The sequence below is a fragment of the Panthera tigris genome, chromosome D2 (assembly GCF_018350195.1).
Source record: "Panthera tigris isolate Pti1 chromosome D2, P.tigris_Pti1_mat1.1, whole genome shotgun sequence".
Lineage (NCBI taxonomy): Eukaryota > Metazoa > Chordata > Mammalia > Carnivora > Felidae > Panthera > Panthera tigris.
In genome coordinates, this window is record NC_056670.1 from 51,077,140 (window position 1) to 51,093,349 (window position 16,210).

General features: G+C 41.6%; 1 protein-coding gene across 7 annotated transcripts in view; it reads left to right on the forward strand.

The window, feature by feature from the left end:
* Nucleotides 1-484: 484 nt before the first annotated feature.
* Nucleotides 485-16,210, forward strand: part of HECTD2 (HECT domain E3 ubiquitin protein ligase 2) — an 80,264-nt gene continuing 64,538 nt past the window's right edge. For all 7 annotated transcript variants that reach the window (XM_042960738.1, XM_042960737.1, XM_042960740.1 and 4 more), the window contains exon 1: nt 485-622. In XM_042960738.1, the coding sequence (XP_042816672.1) occupies nt 485-622 (138 nt within the window). The remainder of the gene's footprint in view (nt 623-16,210) is intronic.

A 16,210-nucleotide genomic window follows, 5' to 3' on the forward strand; every position in this document is an offset into this window, starting at 1 on the left:
CGACAGTCGGCAAACAACATGGCGGCCGGCGTCGGCCGCGGCGCCTCCTCTCCCAACCCCGAGAACGGCCCGGCCGGCAGCGGCGGGGGCCCCGACCAGCAACCCGCGAGCCCGGGGCGGGGCGGGGGCGGCCGCGGCGAGCGGCGAGCGGCGGCCGCGGGCCCGGGCGCGCGCTGGGGTGGTGGCAGGGCGGGGCATCCGGGCTCGCACACCAGGCCGGGCGGCGCGCGGGCGCGGGGAGCGCGGGCGCGGGGAGCGCGGGCGCGGGGAGCGCGGGCGCGGGGAGCGCGGGCGCGGGGAGCGCGGGCGCGGGGAGCGCGGGCGCGGGGAGCGCGGGCGCGGGCGGAGGCGGCGGCGGCGGTTGGAAGCGGCGGCCCAGAGCCCTCTCGCGGCCGCGGCGGCAGCAGCGCCAGCCCCAGCAGCAGCCCGGCCGCCGCCGCCGCCGCCGCCGCCGCCGCCTCGCGCTCCCGCCGCCCGGCCCGACATGAGTGAGGCGGGTCGGGTGCCCTCGCCTGCCGCGCCGCCGGAGGTGGCGGCGGCCGCTCCGGACGACAGGAAAGGGAAGGAGCCGGAGCGCGAGAAGCTGCCGCCCATCGTGTCGGCGGGCGCCGGCGCGACTGCGGTGGGTGACGGGCGGGGGCAGCCGGGCGCCCCGACGGCGGGCGTCTGGAGGGAGGGCGGGGGGCGCTCGGAGACCCTCGGGGCCCCCCGCGGAGATGCGCCCGGGCCACCCTTCCCCGGGCTGCAGTAGAGTGTGCCTGGTGGACAGCCGCGAACACCTCTAAAGCTGCACCTTTCACCCTCGGGAAATGTTGGGGTGGCCGCGTCCGCTGGCTGTTCGCGGTTATTGTCTGCTTTGAGGGGCCCACTTTGTCTAAGGAAATGGCCAGCATCTCGGAGGCGACGTTATCATCTGTTGGATGAGGATAAGGTGTCAGGCAGGGAGGAGTGGGTTTTCCACGGAGGTGCCTGCCTGCCTGCCTGCCTGCCTGCCTGCCTGCCTGCCTGCCTGCCTTAGGGGCGCCGAGATTTCCCCCCGGGCTTCGCTTTTCTTTCCCTTCCCCCCTTCGGATTGCCCAGGCTGGGCGGCGAGTTTCCACTTAATTGTGACCTTTCCGTGGCTGTCAGGGTAGTGGGAGATAGATGCCTCGGTGATGGTTTTAGTTTTCATATGGTACAGACATGTGACGTAAGGTGGGGAGGCTTTTTTAACCTTTTATTTAAACTCAAGTTATCTAAGCTTGACAGGGATGATTTCCCAGCTGGATTTTCTTAAGGATTATTTGGAGAGCGCTCAGCGGCTTCAAACTACATATTGCCAGATGATGTAATGGGACAACCCCCCCCCCCCCCCCCGCCCCTTCCCTGTTTTTACTGATGGTTATGACTCTGGTGCTTTGGAGCACACACACAAAAATTAATCTTTAACTTCTGGGATTTTTATTTGACATAACATGTACTTTCTGAAAGTTTGCTTTGGTACATTTAAAGACCATGACTTGTCATGCATCTGTGCTTGACAAAATAGTAAAAGTTTAAAGAACATGATACATTTTCTTTATTCCTACTTGCAATTCATTTCTTAAAACCTCCCTCTTAAATGACTAAGAAGTTACTAAAATAGCTCACTCTTTAAAGCGTTAGGAATAATGTTTTGATTCTGTAGGTTTTTCAAAAATGTCTAAGGACTGTGATAACTGGAAATTGTTAGAACAAGCTCTCTTCATTAAATCATTGTGGCTAAGTGTGGACAGTAATAAAAGAACACATATGGTAAAATATAGCTACAGTTGAGTGGTAAATTGGAGTTGCGGTTAGGAATCACTTTGGGAAATGCTTTGAAGGAATTCGTCATCCAACTGCTTGCAGACCCATTGGGGTTCCTGTGTTGGTACCCTGGACTTTCAGAGCTTATCCAGGACTTTCTGAACTTGCAAAAAGGCAGTGTTTTAAAAGTTCATTTCTAAATCGGTTGTTTAAAACAATGAATGCATATACTTATGAGAAACAGTTACATGAATGTGGGTCCTCAAGTGAGTGTCCTCCCCAAAACATATTTATCTCAGTGTGGCTGAAAAATTGAAGGCTTGTAACAAAAACTTGGAGAAATTGATAGTACGGACCCAGGACTACAGACTGTTTCCTGAAACCCTTGGAATTCAGAAATTTTCAGATTTTTAGGAAGGTAATTTGGTATATAGGTCATGTATAATATCCACAAGTGGGGTCCTGGCCAGTTCCCTATAATCAACATGTCAGTAGTTCTGCAGTGTAATGTATGTTTGTTCCCACTAAGTGAGGTGAAGTCAGACTTAAGTATAAATAGCGTCAGATCAGTTCAGATCAGGTTGGATTGTCAAAGAGTTCAGGTCAGGTACATGTTTCATCACCATATGAGTTACAAAAGCCTTTCCGTTTTAATAGCTTATGGGGTTTCGGAAGTGTGAATAAAGTATTATGGGCTTTTACCACTAGTCAAACAGAAGAATAGAGTTCAGTAAGCTTTTTTTTTTTTTTAACCTTGAATTACAGAAGTTAAAGAAAATTGAAGAAAATATGTGTTTGGTTCTCCAGAGGGCAAGAGAGCTGGGATGATGTCTCAGTTCACCAGCAAGTGGGGAAGGCCTTGGTGTGGAGGGGCAGGGAAAGACAGTTTGTGGCCTGTTTGGTTCTTTTTCAGCCTCCATTGTGGATTAGATGGAGCTTCTGGAAGTTTGCTTAGGAACCTGATTGCCATCAGTAACTTTTTTCTCTGGGCTATTTTCGTGATTCTTTTTTGCCCCAGGTGATCAGTTCTGTCTATGTAGACAGAGTTCATGATTCAATTAATGTAACCCTCCATTATTGGCTTTTTCCAAAAATCATTCCGTCACGTTTTTGTGAGAGTTTGGAAATAATTCAGAGTGACAGCTCCCTAGAATAAGTAGAAGGTCAGATTATGAAGACCCTAATGAAGCCTGAGGAGTTGGGACTATATCCTGGAAGTTTAAAGAAATGTGCAGGAGTGGGCTTCAGGGTGCTGGAAAGAGAGCCCTAAAGTGATTGATCCTAAGACCCCTGAAGTGTGAAGGAAGCCCATTCTAGCCAGGAAGTGCCTAACACAGTGGTCTCAAACCTGACTGACCAGAGTTCCCCTGGTAGCACGTCAAAATCCTAATTCCCAGGTCTCCCTCCACAGCGCGGGTTTTCAACATTTGTTGCACCGTAGAATCGCCTGGGGAGCTGTTAGAGCCATCATTGCCCGGTTTCAAATGCAAGCCAGTGAAATCAATCTCAGGCTTCTTTTTACTTCTCACATGTAGCTAAGATTGAAAAATTGATGTTTTATGTACTGAATTAAGGGCTCCATGGAATCTGTGTTTTAACTACATTGCTTCAAGTCTACTTAGTTTGTAGAGCAGTATTTGAAATGGACTGGTGAAAGGTATGGATTAAATGAATGAGGCACAGCAGAAACCAGGGGTGGTGGGAGAACTGAGAGAAAAGGTGGTTAAAGTGGCTCTAGGATGCTCGAGAGGCTCAGGATAGAGCCCTGAGAGAACCATCAAGGTGCGTGGTTTGTGTGGCGAGGTCGTGCAGATCTGCAGAGATGAGGAGCCCAAGGAACTGGAAATAGTGCGTGGATACGAAAGGCTGGTGGTGTGAACACTGAATATACGGAGACTGATGGATTAGAGTGGAGGAGAAGATTGCAAATTAGTTGCTACTGTAGTTGCTAATGGAAGTTAGAAAAATATGGTGAATGGGGGAGAAGAAAGTGGTCAAAGGAAGAGCAGAAATGAGTGGTGGTGAGGATGAGTTTGACTGTCTACTTCAACATTTAAATCAGATGAACAGGAAAAGGGAGGAGGTTCTCCACAGGATAGGGTGGCAAGGAGTGGAATGGGTTCTAGCAAGAGTTAGCTTTAATCAGGTCAAGAAGGTGAAGGGAAATGGGGAAATCAGTTTAGGATTTCAAAGAGAAGTTTGCCCACAGTGAGGGCCAGGAGACTTGTCAAGTAGGTGGAAGGTGAGGGAAGGTTTTGAGGAAAGCACAAAGTTTGTGGAGAAGATTTGATAGGAAATCAGTAGCAGGAATGAGAAGTTTGTACACATTCTATGAGGTGTGTATAAATGGGCTTAGTGGAACCACTAGCCAAAATGTAACTACCAGTTATTAAACACCTATTATGTTTAGCTTTCGGCTAGATGCTAAGAAAACATAAAAACAAGGTTTAAAAACATTCCTGCCTCGGGGTAGGCAGGGCTAACACATAGAAACATAACAAAGCAAAGCAATGTGTAGAAGTCACAGTGAGCCATAGAAACAATTTGCCCCATAGGAGACCAGAGTAAGGAAATCAATGTGTGCAGAACTGTGAAGAAAGGCCTGGAAGTAAAGGTAATTATTTAAGCTGGCTGGCCATTGAAGGATGATAGGATTTGGATGGGCAAAAGAAAGTGGGAAAAGTACTCCAGTGGGGAAAACAACATGAACAAGGCTTACAGAGAAGCATTAGGGAGCCATACAGCGAGTCCAATGGAAGCGTGCTGGGAACTTGTGGGAGGTAAGTAAGATTGCATGGGGGCTGGAGCCAGATCACTAGGCACAGAAGTATGGACTTTTTTTTTTTTTTTTTTTGTCCATGGTTAGTGGGAAGCCACTGGAGTTGCTTAAATAGAGAATGAATGACATAATGAAATCCATGGTGGTGATTAGCGATAGCATGGACAGGAGGAGGAAGAGTGTAAAGGAAGGAGCTTTGTAGTTGGTACCCAAGATGACAGGTGCATCCACTCAGGTGGTGGCCACGTGATAACGGTAAGGGATGGAGGAACCCGAGTGATGTGGAACCTTATTAGACAACAGAATGAAAAAGAAGGAAGATTGATACATAAAAGGATTCTGCAGTTTCCAGACAGGTTCTCTCAGAGAAACATGTTTACATAAAAAGGTAATCCAGCCAACATCATTCCAAATGATGTGTATAAACTCACATAAACTCTGTCCCATCTAGTGTTCGGAACAATCTAACATATGGAGAATCTTGTGCCCTTTGTCCATCTTGTTCTAAACAAGAGGTGAGACAGGAAAGAGTGAAGGCTGTGGTGCCGAAGGTATTTTAAGCAATTGAATAAACAACAGATATCACAAAAATACATCATATATGTGTATGCTTAATACATATAAGTCATATAAATAATAGCTAGTATTTGAGTACCTACTCTACACTAAGCATTTTCCCTGTGTCTCTTGTTTAGTCAGATTGCAACCAAAAACAGTCACCACAACCACTGTGATGGTGAGGAAGATAATCTTCTTATTTCACAGAAAAGGAATCTGAGAGAGAGGTTACCTATTCCTTGCTGGAGGGTAAAATGGCCGGTTAGGAGCAGAGTTGGTTTTAAAATTGAGATGTTTCTGACTCAAAAACTCTATAGTATGCTCTTTCCACATACTATATTGCTGGTGAGGGGCAGTGTGGCTCAAAAAACCTGCACCTACAACAGTATTTGTTATTTTTGAAAAGAGGTTATGGTCCAGTGACAAGTTTGTTCAAAATTTTGTTACTGGAGCTAGAACTATTATGGAGGAGAAAGATGTGTTCAAGGATATCTGATAGTGTCAGTTTTCGTGATGGTGTGAATATATCATTAACTTCTATGTAAAATAAAGCAGTCTAATTAGAGAAAAATAATCTGAGAGTCTTGAGATGTAAAAAGGAAGGGCTATAGCTATATAAACACATATCCAGGGTGTCTCTAATTTTGAGTGGGTTGTAAAGTCTGTTTGTCAATTTTTTTAACTGCACAGCCATTATGTAGTTGCCTGCTTATTCTCTCATTCATAACTAATTCAGAATGTTAGGACGTGAGTAATTTGACTATATTTAACGATTGGAGAAAAGTGGTCGTTGTGCGTTGTGAACCAGGGAACCTCCAAAAGTGCCTTATATGATTCTGAATCTTCTTCACAGGGGAAATGAGAAGACTAAATTAATACACAAAAAGCATTTAGGAAAGAGGCTTGACAAAGTGAGCTGAATAAATGTTGGATGATATTATTATTATTATTATTATTATTATTATTATTATTTGCAAACCAACATCTGTCGCTGGAAAGCTGTTTGTAAGCCAGCCAGCCCTTTCTAAGTCCATCCTGTGGCTTTGGTACTTTCCTTCACAACTTTGTGTATCAAGCCCCGTATTACCCTGTCTTCTTTCTCCTTTCCTTCTGTGCGTAGACACCACACACACACATACACACACAGACACTCACACACACTGAATTAAAGGACCTCACGCGTCCTCTGAACTCTTCAGGGCTGGTGTATGCCTGGGTTCATGTGAATTTCTTTTTGGAGAGGAAAAGAAATAGCTTCACAAAGGGATACAGCTAGTGTTGCCAGAGCAGCAGCTTGTTTTGGCATAGTGTTTGGAAATTAACTTATTTTGAGTTTGAGTTGAGGAAGAGAGAGTAGAGAAGGATCAACAGAAGACAAGTGAGGAAGTAGGTGGAGCTGAGAAGGCTCTGGGAAGCTTTGATTTCCCTACTTTTTCTCTGGTCTTGCCTTGCAAAAATGTTAGACTGCTACGCCTTATATGAATAACAAGTTGTTCCTAAGTTGATATTTGTAACTTAGTGACATTTTGGTATGCAATCAAAAAACATCTTTGGGGAAATGATTGTAGTAAATGAATATGCCTCTTAAAAATAGAAATTATTGCCTGGGTGCCTGGGTGGCTCAGTCAGTTAAGTGTCCGACTTCGGCTCAGGTCTCATGATCCTGTGGTTCATGGGTCGGAGCCCCATGGAGGGCTCTGTGCTGACAGCTCGGAGCCTGGAGCCTGCTTTGTGGATTCTGTCTCTTGCTCTCTCTGCCTCTCCCCTGCTCGTACTCTGTCTCTCCTCTCAAAAATAAATAAAACATTTAAAAAAATTTTTTTAATTAGAAATTATTGAAATTTTACTAATTCAACTGAATTGAAAAGTCTGTCTGAAGTCTGAGCCTAGTCATTAAAAAGAGCTCTCTTTCAAATTACCTTGCTTTTGATCCACATGTTTTTATTAAAGAATAGCAAATTGGTTGAGGAATTGCGATTGCATCAAATCAGACATTTTAAAAGTAGTATTTTACTGTCTAAAGATAATCTGTTGATGAAAATTTTTTTTCTATTCCTATGTTGTAAGATACGTGAATAAAATTTCCCATGCCACCTTGCTTTCCTGATAAGTGAATACTGAATTTTCTGAGCTTCAGGACTAACCTTTCTTTTATATTAAGTTGGATTACTTTTCAGTTATTTATAAGATTAATTAATTGCATTGTGACTTTTCTGGTGTCAAGATTTTGTTTCAGAATCCACATCCTTATTCCTAGTCTCCTTTGAAAGAATTGGTTTATGTCACTTAAGAAAAGCAATTCCACTTGGACTGGTGCTACTTAGTTTTGGAGGGAAGTTCACACCTTGCAAGTAGCTAACTTTTCACATCTTAATAGAAGGCTATAGAGCAAAGTTAGCGCTTCTGATTTTATAACGCAGCATCCTAATAGGGAACTGTGAAAAAAAAAAACAAAAAAAGAAAAACAAAATGTCTTTATCCAGTAACAGGGCTTAAATAGAATTGAGACCTCTCATCTGATGTGTCCCTAACTGGTGGTTTAGGTCAGTTTCTATAAAAAAAAAAAAAAAAAAAAAAAAAAAAAAAAAAAAAAAAAAAAAAAAAAATTGATAAAGCAGAGAATCTTAAATGCTTTTTATTTTAACTTAAAACAAACATATAAAAAAATTTAATGTTTATTTTTGAGAGAGGGAAAGAACAGGGGAGGGGCAGAGAGAGAGGGAAACACAGAATCTGAAGCAGGCTCCAGGCTCTGAGCTGTCAGCACAGAGCCTGACATGGGGCTCGAACTCACAAACCATGAGATCATGGCCTGAACCAAAATCAAGGGTCAGACCCTTAATCGACTGAGCCACCCAGGCGCCCCATTAACTTAAAACATATAAATGTACATATGTTCACCTGCCTTTTGATACGGTGACCTTTGCTCAGTATCATAGAAAGTCACTTAATCTTTTGTAAAGTAGTTTTTCTATGCATGATAGGTAGTCCCCGGACTCCTTAATACTGAATGATACATGCGTTACCTTAGGAGCACTTAAACTGTTGCTGAAATATTTATCTTTGGACTTGAAAAATAAATTTCAGTGAGGCACGGCCCAAAGTATAGATTGCTGTTATCCCTACATGCATATCAGAAATCACCAATGCAAGAAACTCAGTTTTTATCCATTTAGATAATCTTTCGTTCTTTTTCTATAGTCTATTTTCTACTGCATTTATATTTACCACTTTTCCAGCAAAGCCCTTCATCCAAAAGTGATGCAGGGATATTCTGAATCAGAATAATAGTTCTTTTCTTTTTCCTAAGGTTGTATGTTGTATTGAGTCTAGTTTAGGAAAGTATGTTTTCATCTGTCTGGATCAGCTCTGTCGAGTAGAAATATAATGTGAGCCACACATGCAATTAAAAACTTTCTAATAGCTACATTAAAAAGAGTAAAAATAAAGAGGAAAAGTTACTTTTAATAATATATTTTATTTAGCCCAACATATCCGGAAACTTACACTTCGGTATTTAACCAATATAGACACTTCCTGAGAGACTTTGCCTCTCTTTCGTACTAAGTCTTTGAAAATTGTGTATTTTATACTTCATAGATTATCTGTTTGGACTAGCACATTTCAAGTACTCAGTAGCTCCCTCTAGCAAATGTAGAATATGCTCCAGCAAATGGGCATATTAAGCAGTGCAGATCTAGAGAATATCTTCTTGTCCTCCCAAGATTCCTTAAATTCATTCTTAGTTTGAATGCCTATTGTTGCAATCCTCAGAGTGTCCTCCTCCTCCTCCTTGTAGAGATACATGAGGTGGAAACTACTTCTATGATGATACTAAGTGTAGAGTGTAGTTTTCTAGAGGATACATGACACTTGGTATCGCAACAAATTGAACACAGAAGCAGGTAGAAGAATCCAGCTGTCTTCTGTGAAATCAGATGTTAAAAAATAGATTTGCAAAATGTAAAACAATGGCACTCTTCTCACTAAGAGGTTGGTTTGTTTGTTTGGGAAAATAATATTTTCCACAAATGGGTTTATTGTTCTCTTAAAAGGAATTAATACATGCAATAATTTTTAAGAGGGTAAAGGGATTCTGAGACCAGAAAGTTGGAGACACAGGTTGAATTCCCTTGGTTCTTTATTTGGCATTATTGATGACAGGTATTCTACATTAAGTGTGTTTTCCACCTAACGAAGTGTTATTGCACATTTTAGAATGTCCAGATGTTGTTTATTGTATGGAGCATTTTCTAAAATACATCATGTACATGTCAGATAGACGATACTGAATGTAATCTAGCATGTCCTGTTGACTGGACCCCTGCGACAGCTCTGCATCCAGAGCTTACGTATCCGCGAAGCTCTGTGTCAAGTTCATCTAGCTGTACATTTGCAGTGTTGGTCTCTTCCGTGAGTAAAATTTCAGCCAGTTGACCCATCTAAATAGCTAGAATGTCACATTAATTTTCACTTGATACAGTTTAAAATGCAAGCATTTCCAGCTTGTTCACAAAACTAGTAGGTTGAACCACGATATGAATGAATAATGAGTTTTGTAGGTAGAGAAATTCAATTTTAATTCAGTCTAACATAGTGGTGAGATGCTATGGCTTGAAAATGTTTCATGATGAAACAGAGCCAGCAAGGATTATTTTATCAATGATTGGTTTAGAATGTGAACAAAAATGTTTTATATTGTACAGCAGCTTTTGGGGATTAGAGGATGAGCAAGGTAAATTTTATCACAATCTTGAATATGGTGGAACTTGGTATTCAGCACAAAAGCTATTATGGAAAACTATGAATGTCCTTTTTATTAGTATCTGATGAGAAATATGGTAAAGAAATCAGAAATTTAACTCAGGGGTAGTTTGTTCCTCAGTAAAAGTTGAAAATAGGAATTTGTATTAAAATAAAATTTAAAATAAAGTTGACAGTATTATATGTTAACAGGAGCAGAGCAGTTTTTGTCTATTTGTCTAAGTATTTTTTATTTCCATTTTTTGAAATTGCTTGTGATTATAGAGACCACTGAGGTCAATGTTAGGTACTTGTGAAATGTAATCTTTGATTAGTTATATAATTACTGCGTAAAAATTTTTCTGCTGTTCGTTGAACTCACAGTTGCCTCTGCCTAGAGAGTCAAGTCTATTATTTGCTATACCAGGTTTAAATATTTTGAGTTTTTTCCTCAATGAATTCTTGCTGTTCCCTGCCCCCCCCCCCCCCATTTGTGCTTATCTTCAATCTGTAACAGCTGGTTGGGTATCCTGCTACTCTGTGTTCTTCAACACATCCAGCCCACTGTTTGCAGGCTGGCCATATTCCAGGACTTCATCCTTAATGTTCTCCTTCTGTAGGACTCACAGATCGCATTTCCGAAACTCCTCACGAAACCAGATGTAATAGTTGTGGTAGATCCAATTCTTAGATGACTCAAAAAGTAATGATCTTTAACCTTTAATTTAGTCTGATGTTTGATGTCAATTAATACCCAGTAGCTTGTTGAGTTGATTCTCTGATTTTTAGTTTACACGGCACAATATGCTGCCCTGTTTCTTCTCATGAAAGTATTGGTTTCGTGTAAGAGTTCTCTTATGTCTTGGACAAGAGTGTGGGGCAGCGGCTGTTTTGAGAGTTGGCTGTTGTTAATCTGTAGTGTACTGTCAACCTGTAAAACGGTCCACGATTTATCCCATGTCATCTAAGTATAAGGTATCAAGAACACAGCTGTCTTACAAACGAGAGACTTATGAGACCAAGGATTTTTTTTTTCATGTCATTTAAGGTTTTTTGATTAGAAGGAGCAGAAAGTAAGGCCAAATATGCCTCCTTTTTGAAAAAGGTGGGGGACGCCTGGGTGGCTCAGTCAGTTAAGCATCCGACTTCGGTTCAGGTCATGATCTCGCAGTTCATGGATTTGAGTGCCGCATTGGGCTCCAGTCTGGAGCCTGGAGCCTGAAGCCTGCTTTGGATTCAGTGTCTCCCTTTCTCCCTGCCTTTCCCCCACTCACGCTCTGTCTCTCTCTGAAAAATAAACATTAAAAATTTTTTAAAAAAGAAAAGAAAAAGGGGGATTTATTGCAATGATACATGCATGCATATCAGAACCAGAAAGCAAAGTGGAAGAGAGACTGGCTACTTTCTGTGCCTCTGCTGTTCTCTTACTCTTGGCTGGGCTCTCTTTTCCATATTCCTTTATCTGAAATCTGGAAAGACCTTCTGATGAAATGCTAGGAAGCATCGATGCCCTTTATGTCAGGTAACCTAATGTGTAGCCACATAGGCTACAGATGGCTGCCTTTTGGTTGAGTGCCTGTCTCCGCTCCCATCCTTGGCCATTCCTGCACAAAGAATAGCAGTAATGCTATGGGGTCAACAGAAGCAAACATTGGATTTGGCAGCCATGAAACATGCTCGGTGTATCTTCCCTCAAACCTTTGTACCTTTCCAGCCACTGGCCTTTCTCCCCTGCTATGAAGCTTCTGGACAGAGCAATCCCTGCTCATTGCCTACATCCCAAATTTCCCATTCATTCACCAGTCCATTTCATATAGTTTCTGCCACTGCCTTCCCTGAATTTGTTGTCTCCAGTGTCCCCTAGATTTCACACTTGCTCATTCTAGTAGGCTCATTTCAGACCTAACCACTCTCCATCATTTAACATCATTGATCACTTTTTTCTTGAAACTTTATCCTCCCTTAGTTTTTAACACATCACCTTTTCTTGGATTTCATATCTCTTTGGCTGTTGACTCCTTCTCTTCTTTGTCAGCTTAATCATACATGCCTCAGAGATACTGTAGGTTGAGTTCTAGGGCACTGCGATAAAGCAAATATTGCAATAAAGTGAGTCAAATGAATTTTTTGGTTTCCCGGTGCCTATAAAATTATGTTGACACTATACTGTAGCTTATTAAGTGTATAAAAGCATAATATCTAAAAATCAATACACATACCTTAATTAAAAATACTTTATTGCTAAAAAATGCTAACCATCATTGGAGCTTTCAGTGAGTTGTAATCTTTTTCGTGGTGGAGGGTCTTGCCTTTTTTTTTTTTTTTTTTTTTAAGCAAAGCCTTGTTACTTATTTTCTTTAAAGGATGGGGAGAAGGACAGAGGAAGAGTGAGAATCCCACACTCAGTGTGGAGCCCAACATGGGGCTCAATCCCATGAGCCAGAATCAAGAGTCAGACACTCAACCAACTGAGCCACCCAAGCACCCCAGTCTTGCCTTGAGGTTGGGGTGTCTGTGGCAGTTTCTTAAGACAACAGTGAAGTTTGCTGCATCGATTAGCTTTCCTTTCACAAATGATTTCTCTGCGGCCTCTGATGCTCATTGATAGCATTTACCCACAGTAGGGTTTCTTTCAAAATGAGAGTCATTTGTCTCAAACCCTGCTGCTGCTTTATCAACTAAGTTTTCGTAATAATCTAAATCCTTTCTTGACATTTCAACAATCTTCACCAGGAGTTGATTCCATCTCAAGAAACCACTTTCTTTACTCATCCATAAGAAGCAACTCCTCACCTGTTCAAGTTTCATCGTGAGATCGCAGCCGTTCAGTCCCACCTTTGGGCTCCACTTCTGATTCCAGTTCTCTTGCTCTTTCCACCACATCTCCCTCCAGTGAAGTCCTGAGCCCCTCAAAGTCCTCCCATGAGGGTTGGAGTCAACTTCTTCCAAACTCGTGTGAATACTGATATTTTGACCTCTTCCCATTAGTCACAAATGTTCTTAATGTCATCTGGAATGGTAAATCCTTTCCAGAAGGTTTTCGGTTGACTTTGCCCAGGCCTATCAGAGGTAATCCTGTCTATGGCAGCTATAGCTTCATGAAATGTATTTTTTAGATATGACTTAGAAATCCAAATGACTCCTTGATATATGAGCTGTAGAATGTTGTGTTAGTAGGCATGGAAACAATATTCGATGCCTTGTACGTCTTCATCAGAGTTCCTGAGTGACCAGGTGCCTTGTCAATGAGCAGTAATATTTTGAAATGCATCTTTTTTTTCTGAATAGTAGGTCTCAGCAGTGGGCTTAAAATACTCAGTAAACCATGTTGTAAACAGATGTGCTGTCACCCAGGCTTTGTTATTCCATTTATAGAGCACCGGGAGAGTAGACTTAGCATAATTCTTAAGGGCCCTAGAATTTCCAGAATGGTCAATGAGCATTGGCTTCAATTTAGAATCACCGGCTGCATTAGCTCCTAGAAGAGAGTCAGCCTGTCTTTTGAAACCAGGCATTAACTTCTCCTTTCTGTGAAAGTTTTAGGTGAATCTTCTTCCAATAGGAGGCTGTTACGTCTACACTGAAAAATCTGTTGTTTAGTGCAGCCACCTTCGTGAATTAACCTTAGCTAGATCTTCTGGATAACTTCTGCAGCTTCTACATCAGCACTTGCTGTTTTACCTTGCACTTTTATGTTATGGAGACAGCTTCTTTCTTTAAACCTCATGAACCAACGTCTCCTAGCTTCCACCTTTTCTCCTGCAGCTTCCTCACCTCTCTCAGTCTTCATGGAATTGTAGAGAGTTAGGACCTTGCTCTGGATTAGGCTTTAGTTGAAGGGAATGTTGTGGCTGGTCTGATCTTCCGTCCAGATCACTAGACCTTTTTTCATATCAACCACAAAGCTGTTTTGCTTTCTTATCATTCATGTGTTCATGGGAGTAGCACTTTTAATTTCCTTCAAGAACTTTTCCCTTGCATTTTCAACCTGGCTGTTTGGTGCAACAGGCCTAATTTTCAGCTTATTTCATGCATCAAAATACCTTCTTCACTAAGCAGAATCACTTCTGGCTTTTGATTTAAAGTGAGATATGCAAGTCTTGCCTTCACATGAGCACTTAGAAGCCATTGTAGGGTTATTAGTTGGCCTAATTTCAATATTGTTGTATCTCAGGAGACAGGGAGGCCCAAAGAGAGGGAGAGAGATGGGAGAAAGGCCAATCCATGAAACAATCAGAACACACACATTTATCAATTAAATTTCCCATCTTATATTGGCATGGTTTGTGGTGCCCCAAAACAATTACAATACATCAAAACAATTATACCAAAGATCACTGATTACAGATCACCATAATAATAATAATGAAAAAGTTTGAAATATTGCAAGACTTATCAAAATGTGGCACAGAGCCACAAAGTAAGCAAATGTTATTGAAAAAATGGTGCTGATAGACTTCCTTGATGCAGTTGCCACAAACCTTCAATTTGTAAAAATGCAGTATCTGTGAAAAAGGATAAAGTAAAGCATAACAGAAGGTGTGCCTGTATTTCCCACAGTTCTGTCCTTATATTAGTTGTGCATAACAATGGCTACACAACAGTGGCATAATGATAACCCTGTCAATTAGTAAAATATCCATTATCTTGACATGAGAAACATGCTTTTGCCTAGCAGCGAGCATTGATTCCTTTTCCGGTCACTCATGAATCATAGTCTTATAAAACCCAGTCTAGAATTTTCAAGTTTTTGGTGAGTTGTCAAAGTATGCCTGTTCTCCTGAAATTTGAAATAGAGCATTTTACATTCCTTATTTATTTTGTAATTTATGGAAGAGTTCTGTGATTCTCATTATGCTTCACATTTGGAACTGAAATAGCTGTTACGTTTTGCCATTGTTTTGGCCCAGCCCTCCATGCCTCTTCTTTCCCTGTTCCTGTTGTCCTGGTTCAGACTTCCTTGGTTCAGACTTCAGATTTCCTCTGATAGGCCTGGTTTAGCTTCTACTATTAGTCCCTTCAGCCTCTTGCCTACACTGCCGACAGAGTGATTTTTCTAAGATACAGATATGATCATGTCACTCCCTGCTTAGAAGTCCTCAGTGATTTTTCCCTTTCTCCTTCCAGCACATCATCTCTACTCCATAGCCTGAAGCCTTCATGATATGGTTCTGCCTGCTTTTCCAGTCTCATCTTACTGGGCCATTCTCCCCTTCTGATTCTCTATTTCAACCACACTGCTCCCTAAATCCTACTATTGCTAAGTCTTTTTTTTTTTTTTTTTTTTTTTTAATTTTTTTTTAACGTTTATTTATTTTTGAGACAGAGAGAGACAGAGCATGAACGGGGGAGGGTCAGAGAGAGGGAGACACAGAATCTGAAACAGGCTCCAGGCCCTGAGCTGTCAGCACAGAGCCCGACGCGGGGCTCGAACCCACGGACCGTGAGATCATGACCTGAGCCGAAGTCGGCCGCTTAACCGACTGAGCCACCCAGGCGCCCCCTACTATTGCTAAGTCTTAAATAACGGCTGTCTTTGACAGTTATCAGTGGAAAAAACAAAAACCTTTCTTTGCATATTAATTTATTAGAGATATTTAAAGCTAAGTTAACAAAGCTCCATTATTGAGAGGCCATTCATTGATCTCATTTTACAAATTGGTTACTTATATTGCTTACTATGTGTAAATGAAATATATAGTGCATCAAATTTGGCATTTGCTCCCACTATCCTTTAAGATATTCTATAGAACAAAACATACAAATAAGCAAACTTGGCCCTAGTAGTTAATAAAATTCTTATTTAAGTATCCTAATATTTATAGTAAGGAATGATTTACTTTTTAAATATATAGCTTATTTTTATTTTATTTTCCTAATCAACATACTAGTTTTGTGACTTTGATTATGCAAATTATGTAATTTACTAAGACTGTTTTATAGAAAAATATTGGATATCACTGTCTTTTTTTTTTTAATGTTTTTATTTATTTTTGAGACAGAGAGAGAGCATGAGCAGGGGAGGGGCAGAGAGAGAGGGGGAACACAGAATCCGAAGCAGCTCCAGGCTCTGAGCTGTCAGCACAGAGCCTGACGCGGGGCTCGAACTCACAGACTGAGATCATGACCTGAGCCGAAGTCGGATGCTTAACCGCTTAACCGACTGAGCCACCCAGGCGCCCCTGGATATCACTGTCTTATCTCTTTATCCAATTTTCTCTCTCCTTGGGAATCTGTATTCTAATTCTACTAGAGATTAGAATTGATAACTGTTAAATGGCTTTATTGATAGGATCAGTTAGTTGTTATTTTTTATTATTTGGAGATTCCACATATGAACTGAGCAATGTTCTTTGGGACCTT